The following is a 23,971-nucleotide window of genomic DNA, read 5'->3' as shown; positions in this document are numbered from 1 at the left end:
GACTTAACTCAAACTAGGGATTCAATTCATGGATGGTATTTTAACCCTTAATCCAGGAGGGGGGCATCCCTGAGAGTTTAGTTGTAACCTCTGAAACAGCAGGTGACTAAACAAACCAAAGCCCATAAGTAGCTGTTCTGAGCATTTGATCATGAACTGTTTTCAGATAAAAACCTCTGATAAACCCATTGTGCACCCCCTGTCTAGAATTGCAGACAAAGTTAGCAACTAGCTGGGGCAAAAGATGGTGGAGACCAAAACTAAAGTTAATACTGGTCTTACATTAACCAGGTGGCCAGAAACACGACTCCATATGAATGCTAATGTTCAAAGTCTGCTGGACACAATAGTAACCGACTGTTTGCTGACGTGTTCATCATAACAATTTTATTTGGGGAAAATGTGTCATCGTTGTGTTTGCAACTTGTTGCGCTGCTCCCAAGTGGCCAAAAAAAATACTTTAATGGAGGTGTAAAGCTCCAGTCAGCTGAACATGCAAAAAATTTACATTTATTATATTAAACATTCTATATAAAAAATTGTCTTTTATAATAAATCAATATTGAGTGAGTATTTCATTGGATTTTAAGTAATTGTTAGAAAATTATTAGGAAATGAAAGACATGTAAAAACTAAAGGTTTTCCAAATATTATCTAACTATCCAAACAAGACTGTTACAACCAAAACAAAAGAGACAAGAGTATTTCAGACATGCTATAAATTTTAATAGACATATTGATATTTCTTAAGAGAAACAAAGTTATCCCTAGTTTTATTTACAATACAGGAATAAAAAATAGTCACATACAGTACAATGGTAAAAACAACATAGAGAACTTAAATAATTATTTTATTTGTGTAACTACTTAAATAATGAAAATGGTTATTCTATTCACACCACGCCGTCTCAGCAGCTAAAATGCAACTTCACATTAAGTGCTAAAAAAAAATGATAATTTTCCATTTTACAGCATGAATTCCATTTTGACTCATTTAGACCAGGTAGAGTTGATTTATTTCAGCAAACACAAGCAAGGCGGGAGATGAACAACAGATACGTCTTTTATGAACAATGACCTTCAATTAACCATGATACTTGGAAACTTGTTTTTCAAAATAAAATTTGGGGAGAAAGCAAAATTTTAACTGTTAAACTGTTAAACACAATGACTCAATTCGTATTCTTTTGGAATTTGAAATGGCAAAAGATCAAATGTAAAGTTCTTTATAAGATAAGTTATTAGTTTAGGTGAACATGGACATGCATGTATATGAGCTGCATCTGTATGAACTTAATATTAATTAATAGATGAACACATTAATGTTGGTCCTGACAATCCCAGTCTGTGTTTAACTGTTGCTAATTAGAGAGTAGTGTTCAGTCTTGATATTTTTTTCAAACTTATCTCCATTAGACAGATCCTCAGGTTAATCTCAAATCTGCTCCTCACAGATAAGATCTGCCTCTGACTGCGAGCTGCTTCCAGAATGACTTGGTGGCCCGACAGAGTCTTTGATCGTCTCACAACAGAGACACATTTCTGACAGTGGTAATGAAACCAAATGTCAGGGGGAAAAAATTAGATTGACTCAGCCAACTGCTCCGAATTACTCTATGCAGGCACAGACATGCATTACTTTTACACTGGAATAAAAAAAATAAAAAAATTAGAAAGAAATGTATCCTCACGTGTCTTTCTTAAAAGCTGCATATGTATAAGTACAACATGAAATAACATGAACTGACAAGCTTAGTGTAAAACTGCTTTCTATAAACACCATTCTCTCCCATATATTATTACGCTTAAAAAAATAAACCCTCCTCTATGATAACAATAGTAATGCTATAGTTTTTTTTTTTTGCAATGCTAAGTAGTACTTAGGTAAGCTCTATTGGAAATATACATCACTGCGCTATCTCTTCCCTTTGTAGTTTTGAGTCCGGGTTCAGTTTCAGTGTGTGACACAATGAAAGGAGTTTGTTGAATCATACCTGTGCTAGTGTGGTGTGTGTGTGTGTGTGTGTGTGTGTGTGTGTGTGTGTATATCTGTGACAATGTGAAACTACTCTCATTGCGCTTTTAATAAATGTTTAAATTCATTTTGAATAATAAAGTGAATAAAACAAAAAATGAATACAGTGCATGGGAGCTAATAACTCCGTTCAGATTGTATGAAACTGGCTTTGACAAAGTACAATGTTCTCACTCGTTCCTATTTCTGTGTTACGTAACAGTCCTCTGTTGTAGATCCATTCTGTACATTGATAGCAAAAGAGTGTTGCAAAACAAAGTATACATACTGTATACTGTTATAGCTTTTTATGACAATGTGCCCACAAACTAAATACAACATCAAAAGTGAGACAACTTGGTTTATCCCTCTTGTATTAGTGCCTTTAGAATAGTTTAGCACAAAGCACTGTGGGCTCTCTGTGACCCACGCTTCTCATAGACTTCTCAGGTTTTTACAGTTGAAGATGAGGTTCCTTCAAAGTCTGTGTATTGTATGTAGACATATTTTGCTGTGTTTTGAAGGGACCATGAGCACAAATTGGATCTGTGAGCCACGCCACTCCTCACAATTTGAATCCTTAGAGAACCCCTGAACAATCATCTGTCTCTGCTGCAATGCCTCAAACTCCATTTTTTGGGGGGTCTAAAGTAAGGCAACAGATAGCCCCTGAAAAGATCCAAAGTCTTGGTTTAAAATGGTCTATTCCTGTGGAGTTCCTGTTCCTGTGGAGTCAGCCATGTGCAGGCATTTGCTGAACAAGAGAGGAAATGTCTTAGTGGAACTTCCATAACTTGGCCATGCTTGTCAATCATCTCGCTGCTGTCTGCAGGACTGTCTGAAATGTGAACACGGCTTGGATGCCAGGCCTGGTGCTCAAGAGCAAGTAGCTTATAGGCGAAAAGACGAAGAGTTTGGTATGGTGATGTGGATGAAAAGCAGTCTGACGGGGATCCTGTGTGTGTATTTGTATGTTATGTGTACATGCCTGTGTGGGTGTGAGGGAGGTTAAGAGGCCATATTAAGGACACCTCGTTAGAGTCTGCTGGTGGTGGTAGGTAGATTTGTGTCAACTGGAGGATGACGGTGGGGAGCAGCCCCCCTCTGCGCACCCCTATACGATATAGCTGGTCAGATCTAGGAGGTACGAGGTCATGTCAATGATGTGGTCCAGTATACCATCTTTCTCCTGGTCGTTGGGCATACCCCGCTCGCTCTTCTCACACTGGGCGCCGGAGTAGCCGCTCTTACACAGGCACTTGTTGGGCTCCATACACACTCCTCCGTTGCGGCAGGCTGGTTCACATTTGGCTACATCACGGAGAGGGAAAAGAGGTAAACAGAGGTGGTTAAAAGTAAAGTAATAAGATGACAAGAAACACAATCTGGGGTTGTGAGTCATTCAGAACTGAAGTCCCAAAAGGTCAAATAGGTTTTCGATGAGTTATAAGAAAAACTATACAGGCCTACTGTTTATGTTTTGCATTACTATAACTCATTTGCACATCTGGAAAGGAATAACACATGGATGTTTGTTCAGATTCAGAAACTCTGAGAGCAGCAGATGCAGATATCCTAAAAGGTACTCACCAACTCGGCAGAAGGGTCCCTCCCAGCCGGGGCTGCAGCAGCACTTGCCAGTAGGAGTGCAGTGTCCGTTCTTACAGTGTCTGGAACAAGCTGTCATCAGCAGCTCTGGAGGCTCCACCTGACGCTGGCACTCCTTAGGGGCATGAGGCCTGCAACAGTTGTTCAAAAGAAGGAGGGAAAGTCAGTATGTAATGGACACAAGCATCACATGCCATGGTGACAAATTACACAAAGTAGGGCCAGGCATTAATTTAATATTATCACTAAATACCGAAGTCACTAATAGAGGGCCCTGGGTTTGGGCCGACGCCATCCTATACAGACCCAGACCTATAACCTATAAATTACCAAGAATGATTGAATTTTGACTGAGCGCTTCTATTTTAAGCAGCACAGCTTTCCCAGCCTTTACAGCGCAGGGGATGTGATGCCAATACTAGATAATCAGCCAATCATTGCAACTTGAGTCAGTGAGTGAGATACGCACATGGAGGAGAGACAAGACCAGAGACAGCAGCCAGAGAAAGAAGTGGGGAAAGTGATGGAGTGGGATATAAGAGGGAAAGAAAGAGAAAAAGAGGTGTTAAAGCCATTCAATTGCTAAGATGTTTTCAGATTGTTTATTATAAAAATGGTTGGGAGTGGTGACAGTTTTCATTTCATTTTTCGAAAATTAAAATCATTATTTTATGATTTTTCAAAAGTCCGCTGTTATGTACTTTTTCCTTGAAATGAGAAAAGAACATTTAATTATTAGAGAATTTATTATTTATAATGATTATTAAGTATAATTATTACAGAACTCATTCCCTCCCTAGTGTTCTAGTTGTCTAGTAGAGAGGGAATACAAAAAATGGAAATCTTTGGCTCTGAGGCTGCAGGGTTAAGTCATTCCCTCATTATTTTAAATTGGGTTAAATGTTGAGCTTAAATCCAATAACAATGACTCTACTGAAAATAATTAGAGATGTAAACAGGGTCGCATTGATTTATGGAAGGCACGCAAAGTGCAGAGTAAGGGTGTGTGTAGTTATACTGTATCTCAAATTGAAACAGAAATGAGTTCTCCAGTGTCCACAGGTTCTTTGATTCAGCTAGTAATGGATAATTAATGCACTAAATTTCATGAGTGTGGTTATACGTTTGAACCCTTCTGTGAGAAGTTACACCCAGCATCAGTTCTTATTTGCCAGATCACCACACTTTCCACAAACTTTTGTGCAAAATCCGTTCATAACATTTCTAAAAATAACAAACAAAACAGCAAATAAATAAATAAATAAATAATCCAACTCTTACTGGCTAAGGTAAACAGTTATACAATACAGTGATATGTGGAAAAACTGTAGAAAATAGTTTCTGTCTAACACTTTGGTGTATTGTGGCAGTTAAAGCCATTTGTTTACTATAATGTGAGGCGATTTTGAATGATACGACGAGGTCAAGAAATCTGCTTTTGCAAACAACAATAATACATGTCTTTATCATATGATAATCATCGTATGATGATGATGATAGTAGGACATAGGGTTTTTAAATCTCTGTAGCAAGTTAAAATGTGTTTATATCTCTATAATTGGTAGATTTCTTTTCCACCAATTTGTCATCAGTGTATTGGCAGCTTTCCTGTACAGTATGTTGTCAATTCATAGCATGCCAAGTGTGAATCTAGTGTCTAAGATGGATTTAAACTATACAGCTACAACAATACTGAGGCAAAGTGTGGGTTTTTTTGTTTTTTTTTACTCATGTTTTCTTAAATTCTCCCTACTTGAAGAACAAAACAAGGCATAGGGTTAACACTGGGCTCCCGCAGATATAAACATGATTTGGAAAATGCAGACACACACAAACACACACATCTCCACACCACATGCGTAAAGTCTGAACACCAAAGAGACATATTGTGATCGTTCCATATTAAGACAAACATCCAGACACGCACATCAGCAAATGGGCTGAAACAGAATTATTTCATATCACGCTCTACAAATCTGGAAATAATACAGTGGGTGCGTAATCAAGTTCAAATGTGAAGTGTGGGTTACTGCCTGTTGCCCACTGGCCACACACACACACACATTTATCTGTGTGTGCGTTTGTGGAAGAGAGAGAGGGGGAGAAATATAGATGTGCAAACAGTTCTGTTGTACTGAGGTAAAAATGCCGACAAGGCAACACTATCTGCTGGACATTAAAGGACACACACTCACACACTTTTACACACAGGCATGGTAACTGGACTCCTGTGAACTGGTGATGGTATGAGGGCTGAGAGGCATGAGTAGTGACGTCAGTGTGTGTGAGTGTGTATAAAAAAATAAAAAAATAAATATATATATATATATATATATATATATATACACGAGATATACAGCATATATATACCATTCCTCTGGAGAACAAATGGTCAATCAGCAGTACAACCAAAACCAGGTGGAGCTTACGATCTCCAACCAGGATACTATTACAAGTGAAATCAGCAGTGTCTTAAATTACCCGTATTACATCCATCTGGGTAGTTGAGTTTACTCTGAATTCACTCCTAGGTGCTCTCTTCATCATCTGTTCTGACCTTCACTCGTACAGTAAATATTATTTCTGTTTTACCTACTGTACAGGTTTGACTGCGTGGAAAGATACAGACTTCAACTTCCAGTAAAAATGTGTCAGCTGGTGGAAAATGACTCAAACTATGATGTTGTGTGATGATAACGGCATTTATTTAACTGAGTGAGTGTTTACTTCCCAGTTTGAAAAATGTGTTGCAAATGCTGTGACAGACACACTGACTGATGGCAGTGACAATACTGCGACTGTGTGTGTGTGTGTGTGCATTAAAGTTGCTTTAAATTTGGAGGGTGGGGAGGGGGGTGGGGGGGTGATTCCCATGCTCCCATCAGCACCCAACTCCAGACTCCATCCACACTGGCTTTTGTTGTTGCAGGCTGCATGTAGTTAAAAAAGAGCGAAGGAGGGAAGCAAACAGAAAAAGAGGGAGAGAGAGAAAGAGTAAGAGTCCCTGGAGGATTGGGGGGTCTGTAGCTAACACTGTTAATAGCAGGCAGGGGTCAGCAGCGCTACTAAACAGTTTGTACGACTGCCAGGGTGGCTGTGAAAACAGCACCTGCTGGTAGCGCCACTTGACAAAGGCAGCTGGGTCAACAGCCACTGTGGGAATTTATCAACTTTGGGAGGGGTGGTGTATGTGTGAGAGCGAGGGAGAGGGAGAAGGGCGACAGTGCTCACACATGAGGTAGTTACATGGACAGAGAGCGTGATGATGATGATGACGACAAAAATCAGACAAATAAATTGCAGATCACATCATAATTGAAATGAAAATAGAGAGGAAAGCGGGCTAAGCATACGACTTCAAGAATGATTGAAAAAGTAAAACAGAGAAATAGGAAAATTGATGCGGGTTGAGAGTAAAATCTGCCCTTTCTTCTGTCCTTATATCAGCTAAACATTAACATATCTTAACACTGACATCCTTTCAGGTCTGTGCCATCAGAGCAGTGTGGATGCTCTCCCACAAATTTGAGCTGATCTGTTTGATTATTATGTTTGTCTGTGTGAGTGTGTGTGTGTGTGTGTGTGTGTGTGTGTGTGTGTGAGTGTGTGTGTGTGTGTGTGTGTGTGTTTAGCTTGTTGGCTCACAGGGCCTGTTTGATTGACATGAGGTATATGTGAGAAAAGGGCTGTGGAGTGGTGTACATTGTGCGCACTAACAATGGCTTAATCAAACGGCCCAGTGTGGTCTCTTTTGCTGTTTTGTCATCCGACTCCATTGTTTGGGGGCTTCTTTTGTAGCTTCATTCCCTGTTTTAATTGTGCAAGAAATTTACTGTGTATTGTAGGAGCCAGGGCTATTCAGTGGGACTGGCAAGCAGCTTTGTCAAGGGGAGGACCACAGCAGAGATGCAGGAAGATTTAGGAGGGATAGGAAAATAAAGAAAGGGCTTTTTTCTGCAGCGTGCTGGGAGCTAGCGTACCACACGCTCACACAGGCTCACAGATGTGCATGTTCGCGTGTACCCACCACCCACACAGTAACACAGAGAGGCACACATACAGATAAATATATCCACAAGCGAGCACCCGCGGTCTCCTTCCCCTGCATATCCAGTGATTTGTGACTTCCATGGCTAATGTAGTTCATAAAAAAAGGTCCCAGGACCCTATACAAAGTTCAGTGTCTTTTTAAGGTCTCTGCTCACTGTAATTCAATCAGTCCAGCCTGCAGCTGACAAAACCTGATTGTGTGAAAAGTCCGGCGTAATAGAGCTTTCCCTTCTTCTCTGTGGAGAGGGGCTGTAACAAACAGAAAGGCAAACTGCATTTTACACCAGAAATCAGCAGGAGGTCTGGCTCTATATGTTACAATTAAGCTATTGCCAAGAACCAACTGTAAGAGCAAGGCAGATTCTGTCCATGCATGGATGGAGGGCAACATGTGCCTTTTGAATTATATGATAAACACATAACTTTATTAGATGGTTCCCATGGTGTATTGTATATACACAGAGGGACTGAAACAAATCCCTGACTTGTGCTGTATGATAATATCATCATGTTGTTTGTTAGTATGTTTCTTTTCTCAAAAAGAAAGGCATCTTTCTAGCATTATTTGTTCTTGGCATAAACATAATGCTCTCACTGTATAAATAATTATGTTATTAAATGCAGACTCAGTGGGGCTGAAAAGCAGCCAGACTTGCTGACGAATACCTGCCTACAGTATATGAGCAGAGAAAATCACAATCAAACTGAGGTTTCACTCAGTTTGAGGGCTACTGCTTTGTTCAATTACTGTTCAAGGCTCACAGAGGAAGTAAGATTGTTGAGAAGCAAAAGAAAACATTTTTGTCTCAATCAGACATTACATTATCTACATATTTCACTCTATATATTAACTTTTTTTTAATCTTGTCTTAAAGCCTTTTTATGTCTTATTCAAAGTACTTTGAATAAACTTGTCTTGTCCATTCTTAACCTTTGGGATCGACAGAAGAGAATCTGAACTCAAAGGTCCAGTTACTAATTATTCAGAGCTTTTAAACACATCCTAGGTCATCATATAGAGATAATATGAGTGGAAATATTTCTATCCCACTGGTATAACACAAACAAGCCCAGTCTCTCTCTCTCTCCCCTCTCTCTCTCTCTTTTCATACACTCTCACACCACACACATTCAGCATGTTTCAAAATGCATGGTGGCCTATTTATTATTGGAGGGGCACTCCAATTGACAAACAAATACCTAGAAATGAAGTCATCTGGCCAGGACATGTTTACACAAACACTGCTGAGGGATTTTATGGCTGATGTTTCCCTGTAAGCCTTTACCACTCGCCCTAACAGTTCCTCTTTTCCCCCCTCTATGTTCCCAAACACACAGTTGATCAAAACACAGTGCTAGATGCTATACTGGACCACAAAAACCACCATACTCTAAAACAAACCTCTTTCTGTGAGGGCTTTAGGGTCCAGATGTCCCTGCAGTATGGAGGAGAAAAAAGGGAAGGACCACCAGACTTGATAACGCGCTGAGGTCAGACACGTTAGCTACCCCATTTACTCCCCCCTGTCACCCCCTCTCCATCCTCCCTGTAACAAGATCCTAATAATGAAGCCAGAATGTATTAGGAGTCAAGAATCCAACACCACAGGGTCCGCACAGACTAAACAAGTCCAGTTGATGGTGGAAAGAATTGTTCTTTGGGAGAAATGCGTCCAGTGGCCATGCCAGAAAACATAAATACGGAGCGAGCCACCAGGGCCCCTTTGAAACATCTGTGCTGTAATTAATTGTGCTAATGCCTGGGTGGCACTGTCGTCACCCAGGAATAATCAGCTGCGGATACATTTCTATTGTGATTCTGAGGCATGCAAATTCACTCTCCCCGAGTCTGCCTCTCTTACTTTATCTGCGTCTCTTAATCAAATCTGACCTAGCCTAAAGAAATATTATTCGTTTGGGACCTTTCCTGTGCATTAAGTAAGTTCAAAGTTGGATATGACCCACTTACTGACCTGAGCAGACCGCCCTAACCCTGCAGGATCCTAGTCTCTCAACTTCCTACAAAAGCCCTGATAAGAGGATAGGCAGAAATATGGGGGTTCAGCTTGAAACCTAAGAAGCGATTGGTTTGAATTATAAAGTATGCTTATGTTTGCAGTGATTTCTTCACTGCCAGGGCAATATATCAGAAAGAAAAGCTTATACATCCCTCCTGTATCATGTGGGACGAATTCATGCCCTGTCTGCATATTTTCTGGTCGTGAGTGACAAATGTTTTTCACATGTACTTGGCTTTGTACAAACAGTTTATAGATCCATCACTATCAGAATGATTTCTAATACTGTGATACATATGGTAAGTATTATGACACAGTGACACACACATACATACACACACACACACACACACGCATTTGAATTATGAAGTTGCACTCACACGCCTGTTCCCTGCACATTCCAGTTGTTTAACATCAACTAATTGAGCTGCACAGAAATGGACTGGCTTTGCACCATTTAAAGAAAAGTTGATGCCTGTGTTGCAGGCAGTGTTGTTGAACTCCGTCCACATAATGACGAGTAAAACGTGCTCTATGTTATATGTATGGACATGTGCATATGTTTCGACATGTACTTAAACAGAATAAGTGGAGGTCTCTTTGCTTGACAACAGGTGCCTTTGTGTTTTCCTTACTCTCAGCAGAATAAACCCTGCTGTCAAATGCTCTGAAAATAACCAGCAGGCAATAGTTACTAAAGTGAACACTGTCAGCTAGTTGATGTTGCTGTTAGCAATACTTTACACTAACATTTTGAAATGCTATGATTATTCTCCAGTTCCTGCTCAGCATTTGTTTTGGCCAAGGCAGGTGGTGATGTGATGACTTGTTGAAGGGCATAAAGGTTCTGGTCACAGCGATATGCTAAGTGTGTGGAAAGGGGACATGTGTAAGCAGTGAGGACTGAAAATACGTCACTGCTGTGAAATGTTAGTAACTATAGACCCATGGCTGCGTGAGTGTCAGATCTTCATACAGTATATGTGGGATTATCTTAGTCTCACCATAAAATGAATTCAACATGAAATTAGATCTCATTAAATGGTATGTATAAGTACTGAGGGATCACTTACTTGTGGACCTAGGACCACACTCTACAAGCATATGATGGTGGAAAAACAAAATATGACACATTTAAACCACCCCCCAAGAAAAAAAGTACTTCTTGATTGTACCTTTTGGGATCCACCAGTTTGTAGAGTTTCCCACTATGTGACTGTGCCATGCTTTTACTGCTTGCCAGTATGTAGACTTCGCCTGAAAAAAAAGAAAAGTCACATGGAAAAAATCCATCTGCATGATTTGCATTACGTTCTATATAAAGTGCTGAATACTTCCCAGTGATTAACTTCATGCTTGAGGACACAAATAAGTGCAATACCATGTAAACATCCATGTCCAATTCATGTGCAAGAATGAGGAAAGGAGACAAAAGGACAGGACATAGGATACGAGATGAAGAGAATGAGTGTAGCTAAAGCTTCTGCAATGCTGCACTTGCCAAAGGACTTTAAGAAAAAGTTTAATGGGACAATTGGATACTCATGACTGGGAACCAGGCGGATAATTTAATGAGGAACAAGCCCGCGAGAAAATTCCATAAGGGGACAAATTGTAAACATGTGTCTGTGGGGCCCATACTTTGGGACACACTCCTGCCCCCTTCCATGATTCTTCCACCACTTGCAAATCATGATCAAATGCAGGAATCTTTAAATTCCTCATCAAATAATAACTCCAAGACCTGGCAAGAACTCTGGTCAAACGTGTCTGATGGCTGTGTGAGTGATCCACATCATGTGTTCGTTGTAATCAGAAACACCAGAGCTGACAGTTAATAATTCTGTGAGTGTCTGGTGGGGGTCCAAGTGGTAAAATGTTCTGTATCATATTAACCCACTCACCTCAGCTCACCCTATCTTATCTTAATGCTGCAGCCCCCCATGTAAACAGTAACACATCTGCCTTGTAGGTGGCCCGATACAGTGAGTGGGTCATTGGAGTATCATTGCTATCTTATGGAAATGACAATTAATCCACAAGTAAGTATATACTCTTTAATATCCTGTTGGGAATGTGCCATTAAGGTAAAGTCAAACAGGTATTAGTTTCCCTGTAGTTTTGAATGTCACTTCCTGCTGACTGGGTATTGCAATTTTCTTAGATTTTCAGTCGAGGTTCTATGCTCTGTTAAAGTAAAAGGTTACTTACATCTTGTTAAATAACCAACTGGAAAATTCCACACCATAAATATACAATAAACTGAATCTAAGTCATGATTTTTCCATAGTTTTGACATCCATCATTTGAAGTCAACAAGCATTCAAGGGTTCTTGTTGTAAAACTTCATAAAATATGTTAACACATAGCTGTCATTTGTCTGGATACAGTGAGGAAGGAAAAAACAAAAGAAGAAAGAAAGAAAAGTCAGGGAGAACAAGACTGATATTCCAAGAAGAGACAGAAAATCTGTGGAACTGTGAAGGTTTCTTATCAATTCCCTACTAACCCAGTTCATCCTCTCCGAAACCCAAGATGTGTCCCACAAGCATAGAGCCACAGGAGCCAGCTGAGCCCAGACACAGAGCTTTCTCCTGCCACTGTTCACCACTTGCTGATGTTGACAATGTAGACTTCTGGAGGATCCGCAAGTTACTGAGGCAAACGAAACACACAGAGTAGGTCAATTACTACATCCACCGCTTTGTCAGTATATCTCATGGAGACTGTCAGATGATACCCTATAGTATGGTCTGTACATAGCATGCACATGTCTTAAATTTACAAGAGAGAAATACAATGCAATTAATTTGCAGATGATTCGCCATGTTACAGTTGAGATCTGGAAACAAAGACAACTTTTACTTCTCGTAACATGGTTCATTGACCCATCTTCCCATTTTCGTGTCCCACATGGTGGTATTTAAGACCTTGGCTTTTGGTTTCAAAACAAACATCATGCCGGAGCCTTCACTTAGCCACAACAATATGCCCCCAAATTGTAATGAGGCACAGAATTAAACGACCACACATTGAAAACAAACTTGTTTTCCCCCACGTGCATGGAACTTTGTGTTTACTTTGGCACATGCCGATGCAAAGGACACATTTTTCAGTGTGAGAAGAGAAGGAAGAGACATGTTGATCTCAAAAAGAATGAAGATGTTTCTGATAACTGACAAATAAACTGAACTTGAACACCAGTAGCCACTAAATGGAGCTAGTACAATCTATCAAAGTCAAAATAAAGGAGGGCCCAGCTCAAGAGCATAGGGAGTCTATGAAGATTTCACAACATACAGAAACGTAATGTTCACTTGCATTATTAATCAGTACTTTTTCAACAGTCAGCCCTTTTCTTACTCACCCATTTTTATCTCCAAATACATAACTGCCATACAGTCTTCTTGACTGGCAGCCCCTGTAGATGAAGCCTCCCACAGGTGGTGCCCCTCCACTGGACTGCAGGTCATAGACAGAAGGCTCATTTTCTGAGGGAAAAGGACGTAAAGGTCTCATTTAGGCACTGCTAATTATCCAACTACTTGTCATCCATACATATTATTACCATATGCTGACTGCACGTATCACCAGCAGACAGCTTTGTCATAGAAGCAATAGATTCCATCTCACTGAGATACAATGTAATCACAATATTGATCAATCTGCATTCTTCAGGGGTTGTAATCAACTGATTTACTTTAGTGCTTTTATTATATTTATTTTAATTTGTGTCTACAGTGAGTGTTGTTTTGTTGTGTTAGAATCAAAAAGATAAACAACATTTATTTCATTTTGTCAATGGTCCATTAGAAATAATGGCTGTGTGGTAGAAACTCACTTCTATAAGGACAAAGAAGAAAGAGTGAATCTTGTTTTAAATGGGACAGCACGATAATTGAAGACTTCCTCCCTGGCAGCCAACTTATGACTATAAAATGTCCTTATCAGAAGTGGAAGAGAATGTATTAATCTTTTACTTGTCTTACACTTGTCTTGGCAAAGGGAAATATGAATGGAGGTTTGCTGCCTTTAAAAATTTATGATCCAAGACTTGGTGGTGTGCTCATTTCCCAACTGTAATCACTTTGGAGTTTGGGTAACTGGCTACGTCAGGGATCTAGCCAAGTGAGGGGCGGTCTGTGACAAGAACCAGCATTAAATTGGAGTGAGAGATCAAGGTTGAAGGATTAATTTGGGTTGCCAAAGCAACACTCATTGTCAAGAAGATAACCAGCCCAGTGTAATTTGGAACAAATAGCAGTAATTTGTTTTTTTGTTAAGAGATGTAGGCTAAGCATTGTCAAGGCACTGGTGCTATTGATTATTTTCTCAATGTGAGAAGAACGCGGCCCCTCTCAGCTGCGTTTTCAACAATGCTAAAACATCATCTAGACAGTTACTGTTGTTGACAGCTTTAAATCTTAATTGTGGACACAATCTCACATTCCCTTGGCAAATCTACACTCCACAAGGGGGGAATCTTTCTAGATCACATCATTTTTACATTTAACCTTCACTGTCTCTGCACTCAATCCGGTGTGTTTTCTGAACCTGTTGCCAAAACACCATGTTCTTACAAAATGAAAGACATTTGTAAAAACAGATGTCATTTTCAGCAGAATAAATATGAAAGGTTATCCAAGAGGTTAATGGATTTTCATTTCTTTCTTAAGACGTAATGCCATCAAACAAAACTCTACTCAAGTTTTTTTTATCACAAGCTATATTAACATTGCAAAATAATGAACTCCTTCCAAACTTAATAAAGGTAAATCTTATGAACATTTTTTGTGAAATTTCATGGAAATTGTAACCCACCATAATCTTTCCCCTTTGTAATCTCCAGTATTCTTCCTGATGATGAGTTTTTGCCACTGGCATCTGTACAGAGGATTAGGAGACTCCCATTGTCCGTCTGAAGCCGATCCACTGCACACCTACAGTACAGAATACCAGGGATGAATACAGGAGAAACAGAAGTGATGTTTTGACACTAACCAACTACAAGGTGGCAGGTTGGCATAAGAACAGCCTGAGTTTTTGAAACTCTTTCCAAAAAACAGCGATTATAAATCAGGGTATTAGGATCATCTCTATGAAAGCGACTCATTTTTTAATTCAAAAAAAAAAAAAGGTTTGCATCAGTTGTAGTAGCCCAACATTGAAGGGTGGATCTTTTTGCAAGGAACAGCTGTTAAGTTCTTCAGTATGATGTTGCGGAAGTTTCTCATGAAATGTTTCACTCACCTGCCTGGGTCATGTAATCCATGGGCAAAGATTTCAGGTGGCTGATTGGTGCTGTTGAAGTACGGATTGTTCCGTGGTATGGAATAGGGTGACGTACAACAGTCAGTGTCCACATCTACCCTTAGGACAGACCCTGTGAAATCACTGCATTCAAACACACAAACAAAAAACACCTTCACAATTGTACGAGCTAGAAAAAGACTCAGTCTTGGGAAATCCAAAAGCACTCAATCATTTGTACATGATCATCTGACTTGTGATCTCACCTGAGTCCGTCCATTTCCTCCATGTCATCCAGGGTGATCATGCCATCTCCCAGGACGATATGTAACAGACCATCAGGGCTGAAAAGCAGTTGGCCTCCTAGGTGCTTCCTGTGCAGCTCTGCTACTTCCATTAGCACCCGGACCGTCCTGGTGTCCACTTGGTTTGGGTTTTTCCTGAGGAAAACATAAAACATCATTGACATTTGGTTCCTGTCATCACGTTTCGAAAATTATGATTCCTATATAGCAAAGTGACAAATATTTATAAGGAGTGTCCACAACATTTCTGTACCTAGATGCTTCCAAACGGTCTCACATAAATATTCAAAGCTATACACCATAGTAGGGTGTTGCTAAGTGGCTTTTGGATGCCCCACAGTTGGCCCACAACTGTATCTTGAATGGGGTAAAAGCCACTGAAGAAATGAAATAGTTAGAAATATGCAGCGTAAGACATGATTTTATAAATGAGTGCACACTCTGATAGTCTCTAATTAGTTTAACGAATAATTGTGTTGGTGCATAAAATGATACGATGGCATGGATAAGAAACGCTGACATGATACACCAGACAAAATCCAACATTAAATGGGTTTAAAAACTCTGTTGTCTGGAGACATTTAGTCTAAATCTAATGCATTGGCCCATTAAGGCGAAGACAGTGGGTGGAATTCTGAGGATGTAACACAGACTTCAAAATGTTTCACAATTCCTAGTGCAAAGTGAGGATTTGGCTTCGCAGTATCAGCAACAAATATTTCATGATGTGTTATTTTGGGTAGTCCTGCAATTTTTAAAAAGGCAGCCTGCCAAAGAAAAAATTGCTCTCGTAAACTACCATCAACTACTTTAACTGTCATTTCTCTATTGGACCCTCAAATTAAGGACTATACACTGCAGTCACCAAGACTGCATGCCAAGACTGTAATTAAGATTAGGTCATTAAGTCAAACATACAACTGTGATTATGCAAATTAAATGTAACACTTAAACACGTTCGTGAGAGAAGATTCTTTTCCTAATCATGGGTCATTGTGAAGGGAGTGTGAAACATCTACACAGCAAATGGCAAAATACAGCTGTCATCAAGTTGAGTCTTGTAAATGAACGGCCATCGCATATTCAGCAAAACACTGAAAGTTAGTTTGACCTACATTCTTAATCCCCATAAGACAAAAATTGTTTTTCATTGCATCTTTAGAGAAATGACTCTGTGTGTCCTTGAACCTTTCATATTTACTCTGATTTACACGGTTTCTGGCAGGAATGGGACTGATCAATGTTGTTGGTTTCAACAGTCAATAATATAGATCCCTCCAGGACTCTGAATTCAAAACGTTTCTCTCTCTCATATTGCATTATAATACTTACCTGTTTATACATTACAATTAGGAAATGAGAAGATTCATAAAACATTTATTGTGAGAATCGAGATTGTGAGAATTACACTCACCTTCCTTACAATTGACCACATAGTAAAATGCCTTTTGCCTTCGAATTGTATTTTTTGTAATATAGATACCTCAAAGTCATTTTTGGTTAAATAAGCACACTTTACATAAAGAAATGCATGTCTAGCGATGTCACAGCGATGAACAGATAAGTCAGTTCCTGTAGACCGTGAAGCAGTTCAAGTTTTAGTGTCCTTTCAGGCACTGAGCAACCCATATTTAAGGTAGATTTGGCACACTTCTCCCATTACCTCGAAACGGTGTATTCAACCACACGGAGAATGTGGTCGTGTGGTCCGATGGCCCAGCGCTCTTGGTTGGTGGTGTAGGAGACGTAGAGCTTGCCATTCTTCTTGTAATTGGGATGGAATGCCAGGCTTAGCAGGCCCCTTTCATCTCCACCCTGCAGTCAGATGAGAAACACAAAAGATCCAGGAGTTAATTATGTCCCTCCTCGGCTTCTGCTTGGCTGTGTGGGGTTGGAATCACCCCCCTCGGTCATCTTCATCATCACCAAGACCACTACATGCAACCCCTGCACACCCATCACCCCCCACCCCCTTTAATTCTTCAACCTCCCTAATCCCCCCCCCCTTTTTTTATTTATCCATCACATTCCCTTTCACACCCCTGCTATTCTCTCATTCTTTCTTTTTCTACCCTCGCCTGTTTCACTTCACACCTTCACCAACCTCCTTGAATATACCATTACCAACCATTATAAAGCATTTGACTCTGAGTAGAGCTGCACCTCCTCTACAACCCCCCGCCTTTGCCCAGTCTTCTCTGCAGCCTGGTTATGTGCGCTTGTCCTCAGGGTCGGGGGCCCCTGTGACGCCCAGGCCCTCCCGGTGGCCTCCATTGTGCAGTGATTTGTGTGTGTAATCTTTGGGGGATATCCGTGAATGCTACGCTGAGTGGCTGAAAGAATTTATTAGCTCACTCACAGTTCATAGAGAGCACAAAAGTGCAGAGTGCTTCAGTCCATGCTTTTTGCTCCCCGTCCCCTCGCTCTTTCCCGGTTTACACAAAATCCATGCAAAATTCAAGGCTTGGGTGGGGGGTGTTGGGTTAGAGGGGCAGAGTAAAAGAGGAAAAAAGAAAACCTAAACAAGGAAGAAGCTGCCAACTCCCACTGTCTTGGCAACATGTTTAGAAAACATCTAAATTGCTTGTGTAATATGTAAACCTTTGTCTCACCCCGGAGGCAGCTACATCAGTTGTCACTACCCTGGTGGTCCTCCCATCATAGTTAGCTGTAATAATCAGCTATAGCATTTCATTCCCTAGGCAAGGCAAGCCAGGTCGGCCCTTTATTTATGTTGTACTCTCCCTCACTATTTCTTCTTGACAAAAGAATGAACAGAATGCTAGGCTTAGGTGTGAAGAATGTTTATAAAGTGGTCCCTGTGTGATTGTATCCCAAAACAGCTCGACTTTTTTTTACTTTCACTAACAAAGTAATAAAAAAGCAAAAGTGAGCATCATGCAGAAAAGTTCTCCTACTCATGGCAAGCAAAGACACATTATGTCAATTAACACAGCTGTCTCATCCTTCAGGTATTCCTTAAAGGATAAATAAATATCTTGGTTTACACTGGAGTGGCAGGCTCTGGATAGGTGTAGTCTATGTCACAAGCCAAGGAACACACATCATAAATTCGTGTACTGGATCTCCTAGTTCTGTATGGACTGCATTAGGCCCTGCCCAGTCAAATGCAGCAGTGACACAGACCACATGCGAATGCAAAAGAGATGACTCTTTGCGAAGGAATGTACTTGAAGTACCAATGAGCAACAACAGAGGCCCACATGATAAGCCACAGGGGTTCCATAAATCTGAATATAAAGTGAAATGTTGTGAAAGTTGACAAATAAATCTCCACCCCAAAAGGCAGAGTTCCTCTGCAAAAATTTATGAGTACTACTAAATGTCAGATCATTGAAGTCAAATAAAAAAGGAGTTATGTGGGAGTGGATGCAGCACACTATACAGCTGCATGTTACTCAGAGCAGAGGTGACTGCACTTTGCCAAAGAATGTCAAAAGGTTTCATCTTGGGAAGAGAAATACTCCACCTCACCTTGAAATGCTGGATCTATATGCTGGATTTGGGGATGCAGTGACCCACATCCCCAAAATAAACTCACCGTAGGGAGTGGGTCAAAAACCACAATTCCAAAGAGGCCTAGATACAGAGCCAAAGGGGGGTGGGACCACCAAGATATACAGTGGTTAAATGAGCTGAAATATTAGCTTCCTTGCTAATGACTAGCTCCTTCAGCAGCAGGCGAACAGCAGAGCTGGCACCAGAGCCATAAGAAACAAACACTGCATCAGAGAGCCTTTCACTGCAGAGCCAATCCAAGGAGATACCTTGATTAAAATAAGACAAAGTGCCAACCTGAGCACTGATCATGGTAAAACTACTGCCAAAGCTGCAGTAAGTAAGATATTCTTGGCACGGCTCAAAAACTAATATACTGTATAAACAAGCTCATGTAGAGAATGAACAAACTACAGGTTCTACATATTGTCCATTGTAAAGTTAAATTAGAGGTGGCACTTAGATTTAGGAATGTTGTTCTGCCTTGTGTCATAGTACATCTAATTAGCTATCATAATGTATGCACTTATACTTTGTGTAACGCTTCATATTTGTGTCATTAAATTGTTTTTTTTAATGAATTATATATATGTACGAAGATGAGGAAGATTTAGAAGTAGGCTACAAGATTCTCTGCTTTTTTACATAGTAACTTTATCTTATAGCTCCCTGACTGTTATGGGGACATTATTCCTACATAACACATGTTAATGTTTCTGGTTATAGTGCCTACCATCTCCAAAGCTCTATCAAACTATACAAATTACTCTGCTGTGTCAACTTAAAACACATTCCGTCCATTTTCGTCCAGAACATCTTTGTCTTTTTTATGACTGCCATCATTCTTCTACAGCCAGGCAAGGGGTTCTGATTGAATCTCTCATGAGGTATTATCTCTTCATTTTTCACAAACACCTGCCTCTGCATTCCTTCTTTCCCTCCAATTCTGTTCTCTGGGGCTCTGGCTTTGGCACTGTCAAAGTGTTGGCGTCATTCCACAGAAAGCTGGGAAAGTGAGGTGCAGGGATGTGGAGCGGTTGTTATCTCACATCTCACGGTGCATTACATGGAATGCTGACCCTGTCTGAGTGGCGGAGGCAGTGACACACACAACGCTACGATTTCCAATTCTGCAGGGGCAGCTGTCTTTGAGTCCTAGTGACGCATGTGGTGGCTCATGCATTGTTACCCTGAACCTTTTGATCCTTCCTCACTGGCTCATGGGCATTCCTCCACCAAAAGACATTCCACATGAGTTGATTGGAGCATAACAATGTATACGCCCTTCACTCAAAGACTACCTGAAGCATGTACACTGACACCTCCCTCACACACAGACAATACACACATCCTGTGTAGTATTCCCTGCTTTTCTCTTGTGCAATGAGAATCACACAGTCAAATATCCATTGCAACCCCTCCACCTGTTAATACATCAATTCTATGGGAGATACACAGCACTCCCATGATACAGTAATCCTCCCACCAACCAAGAATAATATATAATCCATCATCTGAGCCATAAAGTTCATAGAAAGACGTTTTTTTTGCCTGCTACATATTTGTAAGCACTTCAGCTTTCACGAGCAGACATCCCACTGTCTGAGGATAATAGTGAGATCAACATGAGTTTGACCCCACCCCTGCTTCTAGGCAGAGTAAATAGTGAAGATGAGTAAGGCCACTTATTATAGTCTGTATGGGAGCAGCCCTGAGCCTCTGATGGCCGCTGACAGTGCAGAGCAGCAGACAGAAAGAATAACATGCTGTGACTTATTTGTTTTAGCAGTGAAATATTTTATTGGAGCCCCCTCCCACTCCCCTCACCCCTGTTACACAGGCTAATACATGTCAGTGGACTGTCAGCTTTGGGGTGCTGCTCACAGATGTCTTCATTTATAACACTCACTGTAACCATCACATATGCTGCTCTGGAGCGTCTTCTCTCAAGCTGTACAGTGCAGGATGCTGTCATTGTTTGAACAGTGGCTGAAGTTTAGCATCCAAGTCTACAAAAAACACTATACATTAAAGAATATAGAAGAAGCTTTACATGTATATCAAAGAGTATCTTTTTGGCTTTAACTGTTGCCTTGAGAGCAACTCCAAAAAAAGTTCAAAAGAAGGGTAATTGCAGTCGTGTCATGTTTAATTGTGCTCAAATGACATCTTTATATCTGTATATAAATCATGTATGCTGAAAGTTTTGCTCTCTGTAAAACTAAGGAGATACACAACACTGAATCACAGCTGTGCTTGTGTGGCACTTGGATATATAATGCACAACATACTATTGCCTCCTCACACTTCATGAGAATTTAGTAAAATCTGAGCATAACTCAAATTACCGCAAAAGAAACTCTTGGTTTGTTGAATACTGGACTGAAAGTTTTGAAATTTCTGTTGGTAATTTTCTATTTGGTGATAGAACTGTATGTATCGTTTAGAGTTTAAGTTGTAATCAACATTATTTTTTATTTTTTATTGTATTTTTTATAAACAAGCAAACTAAATGACTACAGTGCTTCCAAATCACTTCTGCCGAGTTTGATGTGCAACAGTAGAACATTGGAGCAGAACAATACAAAAAAAATGACAAAAATGTTTGTTTTAGTATGTGTGTAAGGCACAAATATGGGTTATTAAATCTACATTTCATATTTAAAATCGCAAAAATGTTATTGTTTTGGACTCAAAAATCCAATTTCATCAAGATTGTAGTAAGAACTATAGTTAAAATCTGCCACATATAGAAATTGTGAGCCATATCCTACAGAACTCTGTCCAGTCAGGTTTGGAGAGACCACTATCACGGTGAGAGTCTGTGTGTGTGTGTGTGTGTGTGTGTGTGTGTGTGTGTGTGTGTGTGTGTGTGTGCATGCGCGCACGCGCGAGCATGTGCGCATACGTTTGTGTGTGTGTGTGTGGTGGGATGGGGACTGGAGTATAGAGATTGAATTTCAGGAGAAGAACACCCACAGCGCAGCAAAGAGCCCACACCACCACAGCACAGCATTGTTTCTGTGCAGTTCAGCTTAATTGGCACCGGGGGGATCCATGGAAGGAGGGGGATAGAAGAGCAGGAGGAAACACAGAACATTACAATCAAAGCATGTGCATGGGGCTGATGATAAACCTGTTATCTGCCCTGTCTCCTGGGTGCCTGGGTTCCTCTCTCTGTATAAAGGCAGCTCCATCCTGTTGATGCTGCCAGTAAACACCTTAGCCCTCCCGTGGTCCTGTCCACCCCGTGTGGCTGGGAGCCCGTTCTGGCAGCCAACATCACAGAATAGGACTCCTGGGGCCTGCGGGGGGATTGAGCCACGTCTAATTGTCATAATGATGACTTTATCCACAACCAGTTTGGATTGAATGATGATAAGAAAGCTGAGCAGAGCAGGGAGAGCATCCTGCAAGAGGCAGTTGCATATTCAAATGCCGTGCTCCGTTTGACTCCTTGTAAACAAAAGGTCTTGTCAGTGGAGGAGCAGGAGGCATGCGTGATAGATAAACTTCCTGTCTGGGAGTGTGCCCCCAAACTTCCCAGCTACACCATCTCCTCGTGCGATCTAAACAATTCCAGAACAATTTTCAGATTCTAAATCTGAGATGCAGTAATGATTATGGATAAAAAATAAATATCAATACATTACTATGAAGATGTCTTCGTAACTGAGATATCCAGAGAGAATTCTTAGAGCTACAGGATATGTCATATTACAAACAATTTATGTCTAAATCTTGCAATATTTCCAATGTCAGAAAGAAGATATTTCAGGAACTAGTACCACACCACTACACATAATTTGTTGACAAACATCTACTCTACAACACATCTGACATTTTCCAAACATCTGCACCAGCCTCAAAGATATAAATGAGAAAAGATACCTCATTTGCACCTTAATTTCTTTTTACTTCCTTGCCTGTGTTTATTTTTCTCAGAGAGGGTGCAAAACCAAACAGAAGTAGAGCACATGTTCACTTGCCCACTGACATCCTATCATGTAGTGGGTCACTCAGACAAGGTAAATGCTACATCAATGCTACTTCCTGTCAGAAATTTAGACATGTCAATTAATTTAGCTCTGCACACCACATATAATACTAACCCCCATCATTTTACACTAAGAGAGCAAGAGAGGGCAAAAAGTTACCACAGACATCCGATAAAAATGTTCTTGTTGACATGAATAAAGAGTGTAGCCAAGGTTCCAATTTAAAGAGTCATCATGTGGGGTATTGAGTAAGTCACCATGATATTAGTAACCTTAAGGGAACAATATAGGAGAGATTAAGAAAGCCATTAACCCATCTTGTGAAAATTAGCGGAAAATTAGCAGTGAGCACGATGTGTGCTGTACGTACAGTTAATTAGCAGATAATAGCAAAATGATTAGCCGCGACCAGATTTGATGAATGACTGCTTGCTTGGTATAATTACATAATTGAATGCTAATAGTGAGCAGGCACCACTTTCAAGGGATTTGTCTTGGCTGGAGATGTTCCTCACACGTTTACATAGGTGCAAACAGTTGCGTTGTAAAGACTAGGGTTAAGGCTCCCCCACATTACTCGCCTACTCTAGAAATGTGTCACAAAAATATTTCATACTCCATCAGCCAAGTTCTTTTCCCTATTATCATACTACCACTGTAATTCCTTCAATACAGTTTACACTATGAAAGCAAGCTCATTCCTACCTTCAGACCGCTCTGCACCAGCTTGTGGATGTCCAGGAAGGGCTCCTTGATTAGCTCGAGGTCATGGTTGAGTATCCTGACAATACCCTCCCTCTCAAGGACAAATAGCCGCTGAGATCCATCCCCACAGTGTACCACGGCCACCGGCTGCCTCAGACCACTCAACACCTCCTGGGCACAGTAGCAGTTGTGTTTGTGTTTCCTGGGTAACAGGGAAGATACAGAAGACCAGAGACCGATAGTGGTGGTGAATAATCCAGTTATAAGGTAGAGGGGGCATGAGAGAATGTGGAGTAGTAGTATTTAGGTGGCAAGCATGAAATAATCAGCAGTAAGATATAACAACATGGCATTAACAATCATTTTCCATTGATAGCCATTTGATTTAACATAAATACATGCCACTTTGCTATCTAGGGTGGTAAATACAACTACACTCTACCAATCCCATGCCTTGGTTTTGAAATGGGAAGTCAAATGTGCAGAGTGAGGTTTTTCTCACCT

General features: G+C 40.5%; 1 protein-coding gene across 1 annotated transcript in view; it reads right to left on the bottom strand.

The window, feature by feature from the left end:
• Nucleotides 1-704: 704 nt before the first annotated feature.
• The window catches only part of hhip (hedgehog interacting protein), a 35,123-nt gene continuing 11,856 nt past the window's right edge, over nucleotides 705-23,971 (bottom strand). Inside the window, exons 4-13 of the mRNA XM_023404230.2 lie at nucleotides 23,468-23,669; nucleotides 16,909-17,060; nucleotides 15,207-15,380; nucleotides 14,941-15,084; nucleotides 14,512-14,630; nucleotides 13,058-13,181; nucleotides 12,200-12,345; nucleotides 10,866-10,947; nucleotides 3,605-3,753; nucleotides 705-3,325 (exon numbers count right to left, since the gene is read on the bottom strand). Of these exons, the coding sequence (XP_023259998.1) occupies nucleotides 3,129-3,325; nucleotides 3,605-3,753; nucleotides 10,866-10,947; nucleotides 12,200-12,345; nucleotides 13,058-13,181; nucleotides 14,512-14,630; nucleotides 14,941-15,084; nucleotides 15,207-15,380; nucleotides 16,909-17,060; nucleotides 23,468-23,669 (1,489 nt within the window). The 3' untranslated portion in view covers nucleotides 705-3,128. The remainder of the gene's footprint in view (nucleotides 3,326-3,604; nucleotides 3,754-10,865; nucleotides 10,948-12,199; nucleotides 12,346-13,057; nucleotides 13,182-14,511; nucleotides 14,631-14,940; nucleotides 15,085-15,206; nucleotides 15,381-16,908; nucleotides 17,061-23,467; nucleotides 23,670-23,971) is intronic.

Source organism: Seriola lalandi, unplaced genomic scaffold, assembly GCF_002814215.2.
Source record: "Seriola lalandi dorsalis isolate HSWRI2012SDOR001 ecotype SW California unplaced genomic scaffold, Sedor1 jcf7180002054234, whole genome shotgun sequence".
NCBI classification, from domain to species: domain Eukaryota; kingdom Metazoa; phylum Chordata; class Actinopteri; order Carangiformes; family Carangidae; genus Seriola; species Seriola lalandi.
The sequence above is the reverse complement of the archived record's forward strand: the minus strand, read 5'-3'. Positions and strand labels throughout refer to the sequence as shown.